The sequence below is a fragment of the Tamandua tetradactyla genome, chromosome 6 (assembly GCF_023851605.1).
Source record: "Tamandua tetradactyla isolate mTamTet1 chromosome 6, mTamTet1.pri, whole genome shotgun sequence".
Taxonomy (NCBI): domain Eukaryota; kingdom Metazoa; phylum Chordata; class Mammalia; order Pilosa; family Myrmecophagidae; genus Tamandua; species Tamandua tetradactyla.
The window spans coordinates 142,143,686-142,159,841 of NC_135332.1; the positions used below are offsets into that span (position 1 = coordinate 142,143,686).

The 16,156-nt window shown below is 37.9% G+C and overlaps 1 protein-coding gene across 2 annotated transcripts in view; it reads right to left on the reverse strand.

Moving 5' to 3' along the window:
- Positions 1-16,156, reverse strand: part of NIPAL2 (NIPA like domain containing 2) — a 96,957-nt gene that overhangs the window by 14,469 nt on the left and 66,332 nt on the right. The window contains exon 6 of one of the 2 annotated variants that reach the window (XM_077167309.1): positions 4,713-4,762. In XM_077167309.1, the coding sequence (XP_077023424.1) occupies positions 4,713-4,762 (50 nt within the window). Of the gene's footprint in view, positions 1-4,712; positions 4,810-16,156 lie in introns of both variants that reach the window. The other variant, XM_077167308.1, reaches the window with a different exon arrangement.

Sequence of the window (16,156 nt, forward strand, 5' to 3'; positions counted from 1 at the left end):
GATTGTCATGATGGATAAAGAAAGTATGATCCATCTATATGCTCTCTATAAGAGACTCCCCTTAAACCCAGGGGCACAAATAGGTTGAAAGTGAAAGGCCAGAAAAATACATTCCATGCAAATAATAACCAAAAAAGAGCCAGGGTAGCTGTACTAATATTGGACAAAATAGATTTTAAATGCAAAACTGTTATAAGAGACAAAAAAGAACAATATATATTAATAAAAAGGGCAATCCACCAAGAAGAAATAATGATCATTAATATTTATGCACCTAACCAGGGTGTCCCAAAATATATGAGGCAAACACTGGCAAAACTGGAGGAAGAAATAGACATCTCTACATTAACAGTTGGGGATTTCAACACACCATTCTCATCAATAGATAACATCTAGACAGAGGATTAGTAAGGAAACCAAGAACTTAAATAACAGGACAAGTGAACTAGGCCTAACAGATATCTAAAGAACACTGCACCTCAAAACAGCAGGATATACATGTTTTTCAATTGCTCACAGATCATTCTCCAGGAAAGACTATATGTTAGGTCACAAAACAGGTCTCAAGAAGTATAAGAACTGCCATATGATCTGGCAATCCAGCTACCAGATATATACCAAGAAGAAGTGAAAGCAGGGCTTCAAACAGTCGTGCACACTGATATTCACAGTGGCATTGTTCACAATGGCCAAAAGATGGAAGCAACCCAAGTGCCATCAGCAGGTGAATGGCTAAACAAAATGTGGTCTATACATTCAGTGGAATATCATTCAGCTGTAAGAAGGAATGACATCCTGATGTAAGTCACAACGTGGATGAACCTTGAGGGCATTATGTTGAGTGAAAAGAGTCAGACACAAAACGACACATATTGTATGATCTCAATGGTATGAACTAATTATAATAAGAAAACCCACAGACTTAGAAACTAGAGTATAAGTTACCAAGAGACAGAAAGAGGAGTAGGGAATGGGGAGCTGATGCTTAATTTGTGCAGAATTTCTAATTAGGCTGATTGTAAATGTTTGGGAATGGACGGTGGGCATGGCAGCACAGTATTTTGAATGTAATTAACAATGCTGAATTATGTCTGTGAATGTGGTTGAAAGGGGGAAGTTCTAGGTCTTCTATGTTATAAGAAGGAAAGTTAGAGGATAAAACGTGGCATTATATAACACAGTGAACCCTGCTGTAGACAATGACTGTGGCTAATAGTAACAAGTATAAGATTTTTCATGAATTATAGTTCTTTAAGGAATTAAAACAAATGTGTGTCACTATTGCAAGGTGTTAATAATAGGGTGTATGTGGGAAAATACATGTAATGCAAACTATGAACTATAGTCAACAGTAATATTTTAATATTCTTTTATCAAGTGTAACAAAGGTCTCACAACAATGCAAAGTGTCAACAATAGGGGGTATATGAGAACGGCGTATTCTTTACACGACTTTTATGTAAACCTATAACTTCTCCAACTAAAAAAATAATAATTTTAAAAGATATGCTAACTGAAAGAAACCAGACACAAAGCACTACATATTGTATGATTCCATTTGTATAAACTGTAAATATAAATAAATCTATAGATTAGTGTGTTATGGAGCGTTGGGGACGGACAGCGGGATTGAGACTGCTAAGGTTTTGGGGTTTTCCTTTTTTGGAGTGATTAAAATGTTCTAAAATTGATTGTGGTGATGAATGTACAATTCTGTGATTATACTAAAAGCCACAGATTGTACATTTTGAATGGACTGCATGGTACATGAATATATCTCAATAAAATTGATTTTAAAAAATAAAGCTATGATGAATATCCTTGCATGTGAATCTTTGTCTAGCACTCTGTTTCCTTAGGAATACCATCCAAAGGAGAATCACTGTGTCAATGGCCACTGTTAAGGCTTCTGAAATACACGGGCCAACTGCCTTCTAGAAAGCATCAGTCACACTCCCATCAGTATCGTATGACAGTACTCATGGGCATGGATTTGTGTATCTTTCTTTGTATCTTTATTTTCTTAATTCACAACAATAAACATATACTGCTTTCATCGTTATAACAGCATAATTTTTTCCTAACATAAATTGACCCATTTTTAAATTTTAGCACTCTAAGTTTATTCTTAGTTTTTCATTAAGAGTTCCTTCCAAGGACTTTCCTACACTGCCATTGATGCTTTCTTATTAGAGCCATAAATATTTATTAATTTTGCTTTGGCAAGTAGAGTGTTCTACGGATAGAGAAGGACTTCTTGGCTTTCCCAGCTTGCTGGTCAACCGAAAGGACCCTGCTGTGCAGATTCCTTTAAGAAAGGAGAGCACAGACAAGGGGTCTACCTTTTCCTTCACTCACTAGAAGCCAGATTTCTTTCTTCCTGTTTGCCTGAGGCTTCCTATTTTTTTTTTAGTTCCATCTTTTATCTATTACACAAACAATATCATAGCAACAATAAAGGAAAAAAAATCCACGTATATTACCTTATATTCATTTCCAGTTTTTGTTGCTTACATGCTTTTATTCACAAAAAGATGGGTACAATTTTGTGTTTTTATTTTTCTTATTTAACATAGTACTATAAGTGTTTTTCAAAGCTGCTACATAATTTTCATAACATTTTTTTCCTTGTAAAAGTCATTAATTGTAGAAAAATACTCAAACAGCACAAATGAGTATAAAATGAAGACTGGTCATCTTTTTCTCACTTTATACTATAATGAGAATGTTTTTGGTATTTCATCAGCAGATGTGCTTCAGCTTTTGGTTTAAGGGAAACATTTTCAACACACAAATATCCCTCTATTCCTGTTTTATTTCAAGTTATTTTTTAAAATTAGGAATATTAGACTGCAAAATGTGTTTTCAGTATAATTTCACATAATTTAATATTTCTCCTCTGGCTTATTAACATAATGAACTACATATCTCTTGTAAGATTATATCCCTTTTATCAGTGTAAATTATCCCTTTTTTCTCATTTAATGCTTTTTGCCTTTTTTTTTTTTTTTTTTTTTTTTTGGTGCATGGTCTGGGAATCAAACCGGGTCCCCCACATGGAAGGCCAACATTCTACCTCTCTGAACCACCCATGCACCTGGCTGCCTTGATTTTAACTTAGTAATATCATGCACTCCTGCTTTCTTTCTCTTTCAACCTGAGTTACCTTGTTTTAGATGAATTTTGTGTATGTAGCCAAATGTTTCACAATCAGGGGACTGGCTGGTTGGAAGGAAGGTTGGCCCCAGCACTACCGGAAGTCTGTCCCGGAGGCCCCCCTGAATTAATATTTAGTTGCTAATTGTGGTGGTTCTGTTATTGGGAGGGTGAGGCAACAGAGAAGAATATTTAAGAATTTAGGAATTTTTCTCAAGTCTAATTTGAGAATACTCTTATTTTACTAGATAAATTTATGCTGGTAACATTTATGATCATAACTGATATATATGACCTTACTTCTATTATCTTACTTTCTCATTAAAATTTCCTTTATTTTCAGTCTTTTCCTAAATAATGAACATTCTCTCCTTTTACTGTTTGCTTTTGTTCTCCCACCTTGGTAAATTGGAAGGAAACAAATAAAAAATTCCTTTCCTGTCCTCTTGATCAACAACATACATGAGTATGATATAGAGTAAATTTGTTTCTCTGAGTAACTATTCCAAATACAAATATTCTGATACAGATAAAATAACTAGTTGGTGAGACAGAAAAATGAAAACTCCAGTGCCCCATTTATGGGCAACCTGCCCCAATAGCTAAGAGGAAATGAACTGCCTCTCAAGGGCTGTCCTTCAAACCTACAAAGTCATGTCAAATAATACTTGACGGCGAAGAAGAGACAAAGGAGGAATTACAAATACATTTAAAAAAAGGGTATTCCCAAATGATTAAAGAGAGCTTATATGTTGGTATTGGGGTGTGCGTGTGCTTGTTAAAGAGAGAGAAATAGAAAGAAAGAACATTAAAATATGTAGTGTGGGCTTATTTAAGCATCAGTTTTCAAATACTTACAAGGTACCTCTTGCAAATAAAAAGCAAAGGGTGGGGGCGATGCAAGGGTAATTCAGTGGTAGAATTCTCTTCTGTCACGCAGGAGACTCAGGTTCAATTTCTGGCCCAGGTACTTCCCCAAAACAAACAAGCAAACCAACAAAAAACCAACCCAACAAAAATTCAACAAATGGTGTTGCAATAACAGGATACTTACATGAAAAAACAACGAAATGTGACCTCTGCCACACAGCACAAAAAAAAAAAAAAAAAAAAGTAAAGGGTAGGTAAATAATGAATCAAGGAAATGTGGTATATAAGAAAATCTTACTCCTTACATTTATATTACATATTAGCCAGATTAAAATTTTTTTTAAAGTACAAACAGGCTAGTTCTTACTAATTCCTGACACAAAACTTTCAACTGGGTTTATCAGCTTGTTTCTCTTTTAAAAATTCTCAAACTGTCAGTGTTCAGATAAAGATTACCAAGAAGTAAAAATCCTTAAGTATAGTTTCAAAAGAATCAAACACATTTCAATTGCAGTAATGGGCAGGTAAAGTATAATTGGTATAATTCAGATTTGGATTCTCTGCTATAGGTCAGGGATGAAAATGCGAATGGTAAGAAAGAAAGGATGCTCAAGTATTTTCCTTTTGATCTCTTTTATGATTTAACATGGCCAGATTAGAGAATAAGAAAACAAAATATGTCTTACCAAGAAGGGCCACCAGGGTTAAGAGAATCACAATGTGCTTCATTCCTTTTCTTTTATGGAAATACAGGAGAATGCAAAAGATTAATATTTCTAAAATCTAGAAAGTAAAAAAAGAAAAAAGAATAAAACAAAAATTATTCTATACTAAGTCTTTAAAATGTCATATTCTATTTTTTTTTCTTTTTGATCCCAGAAATTATAGGTTTCAGGCTTCTGTTTTTGATTTTGCAACAGTTTTTACCAGACAGTTTAGGGTGACTGAGGTTCCTAATGACAATTATAAATATATAAGAACAAGATACGGAGCTCCAGTCATTCAGACCCAGAGCTTACCACCACCTGCAGCCCAGCGATACCCAAAGGTGAGTCTCCAGTTCTGACTTCCTTGGAATTCCATCACATTTATCCGACTGTCCACCAGACATTTCTATAAGAATGTTTAATAGACCTATCACACTAACATGGGCAATAATGAATTAACTCTTGATTTCCCACATTCCCAACCCACTCCTCCTGGGGCCTTTGCCTCCTCAGTAAATGGCATCATCCCATGCCCTGTTGCACAGGCCAAAACGTCTTCCCTTCCCTTCACCCCTGCCATCGTCTCTGTGATATTGCAATAGCTTCTAATTCATCTCTTTAATTTTATACTTGCCTCTACAATTCAGCCATTCAGCAGCCAGAGGAATTAGTTTAAAAACACAATTTGGACAATGAAACATTTCATTAGTAGAGGAGAATCTACACAATATAAGGTATTTATAACGATATGACAATTACCACATGCCTTCTACACAACTTAAGAAATAGAATCTAATTCCAGTGTGTCCCTCCCCAACTGCATTCCCGTTCTTGTACCACTTTCACAGGAACCACTACACTGAAATTTGTGTTTATCATTTACTTTCTTCATATTTGATCACATTTACCACATTTCTATGCATCCCTAAACAATGCCCTGTTTATTTATGCATATGTTTGGACTTTATACAAGTGGGATCATACTTGTTTTGACTTGCTTGCTTTCTTCATTATGTATTTTGTTTGTGAGTTTCATCCATGATAATACATGCAGTAAAAATATAAATTAGATCCAGTCATGCCTTTGCTTAAATCTTGTGTATTTCCCATCACATTTAGAATAGAATCCAGATTACAAGAGCCCCTGCCGCCTTTCTTGGATCTCATTTTGCACCGTTTGCCGCTGAATGGTACACTCTGTACCAGACACAATGGCCTTTTCCAGTTGCTTGCAGCACTTAGATTGCCTCCTGCCTCTGGGCCTGTCCATTAGCTGTTTGCTCTACCTGGAAAATTGTTTTCCTGATTTTCTCACAAAGGCCCCTTCTAGATATTCAGCCATCAGCTTGAAATCACCTCCTCTGAAAGAGCTTTCCTGACTTTCCTATCTAAAACAGCAACCCAGTCATCCCATCACAGCCCTGACTTCACTTCACTGTGGAGTGTCTTACAACATTGTCGTATTTCTTGTTCATGTGTTAATGTGTCTTGTCTGTCTTTTCCATCAGAAGTCAGCTCTCTTAGAGCAGGACTTCATTGGTCCTTTTCAATTTTCTTTCTTCAATACCTGGTACACAGTTGGCCAATCAAGTATTTATGGGATATACAAGTAGAATTGCACCCAAATTTATTATGAACAATTTACCAAGAAAGCCTGGTGCCTAATAAATTGAATGCTTAATAAATATTAATTGACTGAATTCTTCCATTTTTCCTACCTTTAAGACTTTAGTGTAATTTTGAATTCTCAGTTTTGTTTTTGTTACTTTTTTTTTTTGCAGCCCTTAAAAATAACCTAATACCAAGTTACTATTTTTTTCAGAAGAGACAAAATTTCTGAACTGAAATCACAAATCTGTATGTTTACTCTCCTGACGTTAGGAAGTAAAAGTGCGGCTACTAATATTTTCTTAAAAATCATTAGAGTTAGGGATTTCACTACTTCCAGGATTGCATTTTTCTTACAGAGCCCTCTTGAATTCCACTTAAATCATTACTGTTTCAATGCAAGGTTTTGTTTGTTTGCTTTTTACCTTTGATCCTCTGTGCTCAAGGAAAGCAGCAGGACCAGACCTTCTTCACTTTACAAATCCTTTCCTCTAATAAAGAGGATTAAATCATCCCTTAGGCTTTTCTCCTTCTGGGTAAATTAAACCCATTATTTTAACTTTTCCTTATAGAACTTAATTGCCAAGCATTTAATTCAATCGAGTTGTGCTATAAGAGCTATTAAACTTCTCTCTTTGCCTTCCCTAAAACTGCCATCAAAAACATTGGGCGTCGCAATCTTTGCACAACTCACCAATCATTAACAGAATTATCCCTCTAGGCTTGTCCTCCCATCAAGCACAGAATTCCATTTCTCAGGTGATACAATTGCAAACAACACCCAGCAGCAGCAGGGTGTGGGATCACCGTATTTGTTTTGCATGCCAATTATCAATTGGGGGTGCGCGTGGGTGGAGGGTAGTTGCTATCAGATCTAAAAACCATATATGACTTTTTTGCAAGTTCTATTTCTGTGGCTTCAGATAAAACATTATTCATAGAATGACAGTAGTTGCCCCGGGTTCTGCCTTGTGGCCAGAGGTCACGCAGCTCCCAGGATTAAAGTATTCAAGCAGAAAGAATTACTGTAAATTTTTTCTAGTAACATTTTTCTCTCAGAAAGTATCAATACTAAAAAAGTTGTGGTTTCTGCAGGTTACTGAGATCCAAATCAGAGATTGTTTTGCTGATTGCTATCTCAAAGGTCTGAGAGAATAACAGCATTTATTGCGTGCTTCCCACGTGCCTACACTGTCCTCAGGGCTTGGCTTGTACTGACTCATCACATCCTCACAACACCCTTAGGAGGTAGGCGCTATTATTGTCACCATTTTACAGATGAGGGAAGTGTGCTGTTTGAAAGAAAGTATGCCCCCTAGAAAAGCCAGATTTTAATCAAAATCCCATTTCATAAAGGTAGAATAATCCCTATGTTTGAAACTGTAATCAGATCATCTCCCTGGATGATGTGATTTAGTCAAGAGTGCTTGTTAAATTGGATTAGGTGACGACATGTCTCCACCCTTTTGGGTGGTTCTTGATTGGTTTATTGGAGTTCTGTAAAAGGGGAAACATTTTGGAGAAAAGGAGATTCAGAGAGAGCAGAATGACATAGCCATGAGAAGCAGAGTCCATCAGCCAGCGACCTTTGTAGATGAAGGAAAATGCCTCCCGGGGAGCTTCATGAAATAGGAAGCCTGGAGAAGCTAGAGATGACACCGTGTTCACCATGTCCCCTTCCAGATGAGAGAGAAGCCTTGACTGTGTTCGCCATGTGCCTTCTCACTTGAGAGAGAAACCCTGAACTTCATCGGCCTTCTTGAACCAAGGTATCTTTCCCTGGATGGATGCCTTAGATTGGACATTTCTATAGACTTGTTTTAATTGGGACATTTTCTTGGCCTTAGAACTGTAAACTAACAACTCATTAAATTCCCCCTTTTAAAAGCTATTCCATTTCTGGTATATTGCATTCTGGCAGCTAGCAAACTAGAACAGGAAGGAAGGCACAGAGAGGTTAATGATGCAGTTCAGGAAGGAAGAGTAAAGCCCCTTCTCCCCCACCCCTGCCCCCAAAGATGTCCATGTCCTAATCCTTGGAATTTGGGAATATGTACCTTACATGACAAAAGGGGCTTTGCAGATGTAATGAGGGATAAGGACCTTGAGGTGGGGAAAGTATCCTGGGTAAACACATGGGTCCTTAAAAGGAGATAATCTTCCTGTCTGTGGTCAGAGCGATGCAATGTGAGAAAGACCCCAGCCGAGGAATGCTGGCAGCCTTTAGAAGCTGGAAAAAGCAAGCAAATGAATTCTCTCTTAGAACTTCTAGCAAGGAACGCAACCCTGCTGACGCCTTAACTGTAGCTCAGCTGACACCTGTGTTGGACCTGTGACCTACAAAACTGTAAGATAGTAAACTTGTGTTGTTTTAAGCCACTAAGTTTGTGATAATTTGTTATGGAAATAATAGAAAACTAATTCAGATTTTGGTACCTGAAAGTGTTTTCCAGAGGAAAAGAATCTTAAGGATGAGTTTTCTGAATTGATTCTGAGTTTTCTGGACTTGTTCTCTAACCTAACTAAATTCAAAGGCATTAATGACTGTTTTCAGTGGTAAAACAGGTACTGGAAGTTCATGGGATGAAGTAACAAAATAAATGCACAGTATTTTCCCACTAGATACTCCATTTCAGGTACCAAAATCTGAGACCAGATTCATCTCATTTGCTCTTGCCAAATAGTTCCTCAAAGCATGGTCATCATATGCCTTCTTTGTCCAAAAGAAATGTGCTCTGCAAAGTTTCCCTATAAAGCCAAGTTTGGACAATGATTTGGTCCTTGGAGATCAGCTTTTTCTAATTCTGCATAGAGAAAAGTCTAGTGACGTATGTTGAAATGTGCACCCCAGAAGCTGCGCTGCCTGGTTTCAAATTCTGGTCCTGCCACTTAGTATTTATGTGAACTTGGACAAGTTACTGAATCTCCCTAAGCCTCGGTTTCCCCATCTGTTGGATGCAAAGGAGAACAGTGCCCTCTGCCTCAGACTGCTGTGCAGGCAGCTGACAGAATGCCCTGAGAGCCCAGCACAGGGCTCAGTGTGCTTTGAGCATCTGGGGCATGTTGGCTACTGTGGAAGCATCTCCTGGTGCAGACCTATAATTGCTGTTTGCATTCAGACGAGTAAGCAAGTGAACATCAGGCAGTAGATACTGATGTTTTATAACAAACACAGCAGGAGTTTTATGTCTCTGATGTGCTCCATGTTTTGCCTCTTCCTTAACTTTTTTCTTTTCCAACCTCTTGTACTATACTTTCTTTCTCCAAAGCTTTACTTCTTGAACAATGTACAGAAGCTGAAACATGCTAAATGTTAAATGCATATTCAAATGCATATTTCACACATTCAAGAACATTTTATACAATTTAAATTAGTCATATGCAATGGCATTTTTATTCTTGATCCTCCTTCTCAATTTTCCTTTATCATTTCTATCCGATGAGGGGAGGGGAACAACCAACCAAAGACAGGACTCCATCAGAACTGGTATCCATGTTATTTGATGAGAGGAACCATGTTTTCTCGAAGATTCAGTTATTTTTCTACAGACCCAGTTCATTTAATAATTTGCCAGGTGTGACCTAATGGGAGTTTCTAACTATCTGAAAGGTTACTATGCTTCTGGATAATAAACAGTTTTCTCTCTTTAGGTTCTTAACACTTGGTGGAGGTTTTTAAAATAACTACCACGATGACTGACTTAATAATCAGCTTTGGAGTACTGAATTACACCAAACAACAGACTCAGCCCCGGCTTCTGCTGATTTAATTTTTTGTCTAGCAGAGTGAAAATGAGCACCATGCAGCTTATTTTGTGAAGGATTTTATGTTCACAACTGAGATTCCCTTTGAATAATCTGTTGGAAAATCTGGGTGGGCAAAATGGCCCTGAGCAAGCCTGCCAAAGAACACGAGGTAACTGAGGTTTAGGGCATTTCTTAAAGTGGGTTCTGCAGTCCCTGGTACTGTGAGGCATTAATAGGTATCACTAAACACAAGCCTGGAGCTTGCCAGATTAACAAAACGGAATTCTTTCCTAAAGGCCTTCTCCTTTAACATTGTAATAGAGATGATGAGTTTCTCAGAGGAGATCTCGCTATGCAGCAGCTCTCCAAAGTATTTTGACTTTGAAAACCCACTTGTATTTGTCTTTTGGAAAGTACAAGGTGGGACTACGCGTAGTGGAATGCAGGTTGGGGAAAGCTGTTTTAGTGGGGGTGGGGGGTGGGGGTGGCGGTGGGGTGGTAAAGGGCCCTTCATTCTTCTCCAGCCTGTACGTGCTGGACTTCTCAAATTCTCTTCCAACAAAAAGAAATCCAGATCTGAGGATAACCCCCGGGCCTTATTTCTGTGAGGCTTCCACAAAGGTACAAGAGCCATCCACCTGGGAAAGTAAACACTTAAGACAAGTGCATGGAAATAGCGAGTCTATAACACGGTTTTACAATCCCGCTTATGAGAAATTTGTCAGACTTAAATATTTTTCATTTTATTAGGTATTTGATCAGCCCTGAAAGCAGTTCAGGTGCTGTTATTGTATTTGACGTAAATGTATGATACAGATGAATGATACTTCAAAGAGCAGACTTAATTACTGTAATTATGCTCTTCACAGTCATAGTTTGCACAAAATCTGCCACATCCAAGGATGAAATAATAGTTACTTGAATGTTAACAGATTTAAACCAAATTTCAGCTCAAGATCTTAGCATATGATTGATCACATCTTGAGTCTTTGGCGATATAAGCATATAATGGATTAAATTCCAAACTGAGATAATGTAGATCTATCTCCCCTAGAATTCAGTGCCAGTAGTGCTATTCAAATATGATTTTATTAAAGGTTATTTTATGTATCCTATAATTACCCAGGATTATTTACATTTTTTTTTCTGTGGCATTTACTTTCAAATATACTTTCAATATCTGAATATAATTTTATGGCAGAGTCTCAGGACTCTGGTGAAGATATATATTTATATTTATATAAAATTCCTGCCCCAGGAATTCCTCTCTATAATCTCGGTGAATGGGAAATGTCAGATGCAATTAATTTTAGAGTATTTTGTTTGGAATATGAGGTTTATTAAATAGAAGGTTTAATAAAAAGTAGTTTTGTTCTTTTAAAATGTTTTCTCTGTAGATGAAACAATATAAGATACAGCATCATCAAACAATGCTGTGTATTATAGGGAGTAAGTTTTGATGCATCTTTAATCTCCAAAGGATTCAATTCAGGCTATTAATTTTCTGGCCACAGACTCTGTGACCCTTTTCTTACTGGATGAAGAATTTGTTTCCCCTGCAGGCAAAGAGTAATGATGTGTTGGTAGGACTTCAAGTCTAGGATATCATGAGATAGTCAATAGAATATAAAGAACAAAAGTAAATCACAGAGATTAAAACTCCTTCTAGTGCTTATATTTTGACTGATAAAAGCAGTGATGGTTAAAGGTCTAGGTATGGTAGATTAAGTTGGAAGATACAATGGGACAGAGGAGCGGCACAAATTATGACAGATACGAAGAAAGCTAATCTGTGTTGGGAAGCTCAATCCTAAAGGATGGAGGGCAGAAGTAAGGGGAAGAGGTAGGATATGGCAGAGGAACAAGGTAGAAATAAGGTCTATGATAACAAAGGTCAGGGCCATGATATATAAGGAACAGCTTTTCTTTTGTTTTTTGTTTATTTTAGGGTACACAGGCCAGGAATCAAACCTAGGTCTCCCAACTGGCAGGTGAGAATTTTACCACTGAACTACCCGTGAACCCACAAATAAGTTCTTAAATAGGCAGGACATTACTACTGACTGGCTGATTGATGGATAAATTGATCAATAATAGTTCTTATCTTGAAGTAGTACACTATCTACTGAAACAAATCACACAGGTAAATAAATAATTAAAACATAATGTGTCCAAGGGGAAAAAAAGATTTAAAAAACCCATAATGTGTCTGGGGCTATGGGAAGCTCTGAGAATGAAGCAATTGACTTACCAATATCTTCACACAAGTGGTCATATCTGAACCATGTCCACGAGGGAAAGTTTGCAGGAAGGCTGTAAGAAGTTGGAGGTGTGAGTCAAGGGAGGTAGGGGGCTTTGTTGGCAGAGGGGACAGCAGACAGACAATGGCACTGAGTTACGTGGCTAGACCAGTGGCTTAACTGGTCAGGTTTGTTTCTTAGGAAGATTCTTGTAGCAGCAGTGCTGATGGTGGGCAGCAGGGGTGATGGACTCCTTAACTGGCAGCTAGCATACGTCAAGCAAGAGATGATGAAGGCCTGAATTAATGCAATGGCAATGGGAATTTAGAAGGGGGTCAAGTTCAAGAGACTTAAAAATTCAGACAGGATATGGGTGTTGGAACAGTCAGGTGTAACTCAGATTTCCAAATTGGGAGGCTGACACAGACAATATAAGAGGAGTTTGAGGGAGAAGATATTGAGGTCAGTTTTTGATGTGTTAAATTTGAGGACTCTATGTGATATCCAGGCTGGGATGAGGACATAGATCTGGGGTAAGGAGAGGCCTGGGAAGGAGATGCAGGTCTGGATTAGGACATCATTATAAGGGACTATGGTGAGCATGGGCAATGTGATTACCCTAGAAGATCCTGGAAGAATATGTAGCATAAGGAGATAAGAGGAATGGGCAGAGGAGAAGGAGGTGCTCACCAAGAGCCTGTGAGGGCTCTTTCAAGAGGAAGAGGAAAAACAAGGAGAGCAGAGTAAGGAAGCCAAGAAAGAGAGAGGTTCAAGGGCAAGAAGATAGGCCATGGGGTAAATGCTGCACAACACTGAAGAAGAATTGGGACCACTGGCTTTTCAGTGGTCATCCCATTCACTCCAGTGAATGGGAGATGAGAAGGTGGAGGGGGTAGCAAAAGGAGACTATTTAAGTAAATTTTTGGTAGCGAGTGAAAGAAGGTATGTAATGTAGGAAGAATTACTAAAACAAGAACCAGTAAAAGCTAAATATATTTATAAGGCTAGGAAAAGATACAAAGAGGGAGACTATGAAGAAAAAAGACCTGTAAATATCTGTATTCCAGTGGTCGGGACTACATATCAGAAATTATCAGAGATGGTAAGACATATTATTCAAAATATGTTTCCTTATTGATCCTCTGTCTAAATGTTCTATCCATTGATGAGAGTGGTAAATTGAGGTCTCTAACTATTATTTAGAGGTGTCTACTTCTCCCTTCAATGTTGTTAGTGTTTGCCTCATGTATTTTGGGGCACTCTGGCTTGGTACATAAATATTTATGATTGTTATGTATTCTTGATGAATTGCTCCTTTTATTAATACAGTGTCCTTCTTCATCTCTTTTAATTGTTTTAAATTTGAAGTCTAATTTGTTAGATATTCGTATAGCTTTCCCTGCTCTTTTATAGTTGTTGTTTGTGTGAAATATCTCTTTCCAAACTTTCACTTTCAATCTGTTTTTGTCCTTGGGTCTAAAATGGAGTCTCTTATATATAGATAGGTCCTGTTTTTAAATCCACTCTGCCAGTCTATGTCTTTTGATTGGGGAGTTTAATCCATTAGCACTTAATATTATTACTGTAAAGGCAGTTCTTTCTTCTCCATTTTGTCTTTTGGAATCTATATGTCACACCTTATTGTTTTTCTCTTTTTACCTTTACTGATAGTCTTCATTTCTACACTCTTCTCTAGACCTCTCACTCCTGTCTTTTTCTATCTGCCTATAGTGCTCACTTTAGTATTTCTTGTAGTGCTAGTCTTTTAGTCACAAACTTTCTCAGTGACTGTCTGAAAATATTTTAATCTCCCCCTGGTTTTTGAAGGGCAGTTTTGCAGGGTATAGAATTATTATTATTATTATTGTTATTATTATTATTATTATTATTTTGCACAGGCAGGCAACTGGAATCAACCCCAGTCTCCAGCATGGCAAGTGAGAATTCTGCCACTGAGCCACCATCACACCACCTGGGTATAGAATTCTTGGTTGGCAGTTTTTCTCTCTCAGCATCTTAAATATATCATACCACTGCCTTTTCACCTTCATGGCTTCTGCTGAGAAATCCACACACAGTCTTATCGAGCTTCCCTTGTGTGTGATGGATTGCTTATTTTTTGCTGCTTTCAGAATTCTCTCTTTGTCTTTGATATGTGACAATCTGATTAGTTTTGTGTCCTAGACTAGATCTATTTTGATCTATTCTGTTGAGGGTATGCTGCACTTCTTGGATCTGTAATTTTAAATCTTTCATAAGAGATTTGAAATTTTCAGTGATTATTTCCTTCATTAGTCGTTCTGTCCCTTTTTCTTTCTCTTCTCCTTCTCGGACACCCATTACACATATATATTCATGTGCTTCATATATTGTCATTCAATTCTCTGAGACCCTGCTCATATTTTTCCATTCTTTTCCCCTATCTGTTCCAAATATATTCTGTAGATAGATCTAGAGAAGCAGACCCTTTCTTTTGTTTCTTCAAATCTGCTGTTGTAGGTCTCCATTGTTTTTCTTCATCTCTTCTATTATGCCTTTCATTCCCATAAATTCTGCCATTTGTTTTTTTTCAAACTTTAGAGTTCTTCTTTATGTTTATATAATGTCCTCTTTATATTCTTCATCTCTTTTGTCATATCTTCCATCAACTTGTTGATCTGATTTTTGATGTGATTTTGCATGTCTGTTCAAACATCCTTAATTAGTTATTTCAACTCCTGTATCTCATTTGAAATGTAGATTTGTTCCTTTGGGCCGTATCATTGATTTTTTCCTAGTATGACTCATTATTTTTTGCTGGAATCTAGGCATTTGATTTCCTTAATTAGTTTATTCTGGAGGTCATTTTTACTCTTTTACCTAGTGTTTTCTTGTCAGTTGGCTTGGTTCTCTATTTGTTCTTTGGTGTTCCGTTCAACTTATTCTAGACCTCTAGCATAACTTGTGCTTAACCAATCAGAATTTTTTAGCTCCTATTTTTCTGTTTCTTGCCCTGTCTATATGGCACCTTTTCTTGAGGAAGGTGTCCTTAGATATGATTGACCCCAGTCAGATTTTCCCAGACAAGACAGGCCCATTTCTCAGAAGGAGAGTGTAACCAGTACCAGGTTACCCTGAGAGTCAGACCCAACAGGTTGTCAGACTTTCCTATGAAGCCTCTATACTCTGTGCATTTCCTATCCTGCCCAGCATGAAAGGCTATTAGCCCACAGCTTACCACCAGTGTAAAGTGATGGGTCCCTTTAATTCTCAGCAGCCTCTCCCTGCCAGTGGTGTGGTTGAGTCAGAGGGTGAGGTAGCAGGCAGGGTTAGGTTGCTTCTGTTTTCCAGCCCCTGGGCCCTGAATTCCCTGAAGGAGGGCCATCACTTGAGCTGAGCCCCACCCCCCTCTTCCTGGGGAAGATACACCCCTTTAGAGAATTATCCCCATTTACCTAACCAGTTGAGGTGGCATGCCTTAATTCAACCCTTGTCTGGGGGCAGTGCTGAAGCCTGAGAATGCTCACAGTTGTATCTAATGAGCTGTTAAGAAGTTTAAGAGAGAGAGAGAGAGAGAGAGAGAGAGAGAGAAAGAGAGAGAGAAAGCCTATTCAGAGCCGGACCCCTCTTCAGAGCCGGACCCCAGTTTTCTGGGTTTTCCAATCAAAAGCTGGAGTTGGTTCATTGCTCTATGTTTCCCCAAGCTCTATTTGCTCCCTTTTCTTGGTGCCCAGCACTTTTCCACTATTTTGTGTTGCCCAAGTCCAAAAGCCTCTGTTTTTGTTTTCATTTTTTTCCCATCAGCCCCTATCTTCTCTGTAGGGGGAAAACTCCCAGTTCCCTTAGTGC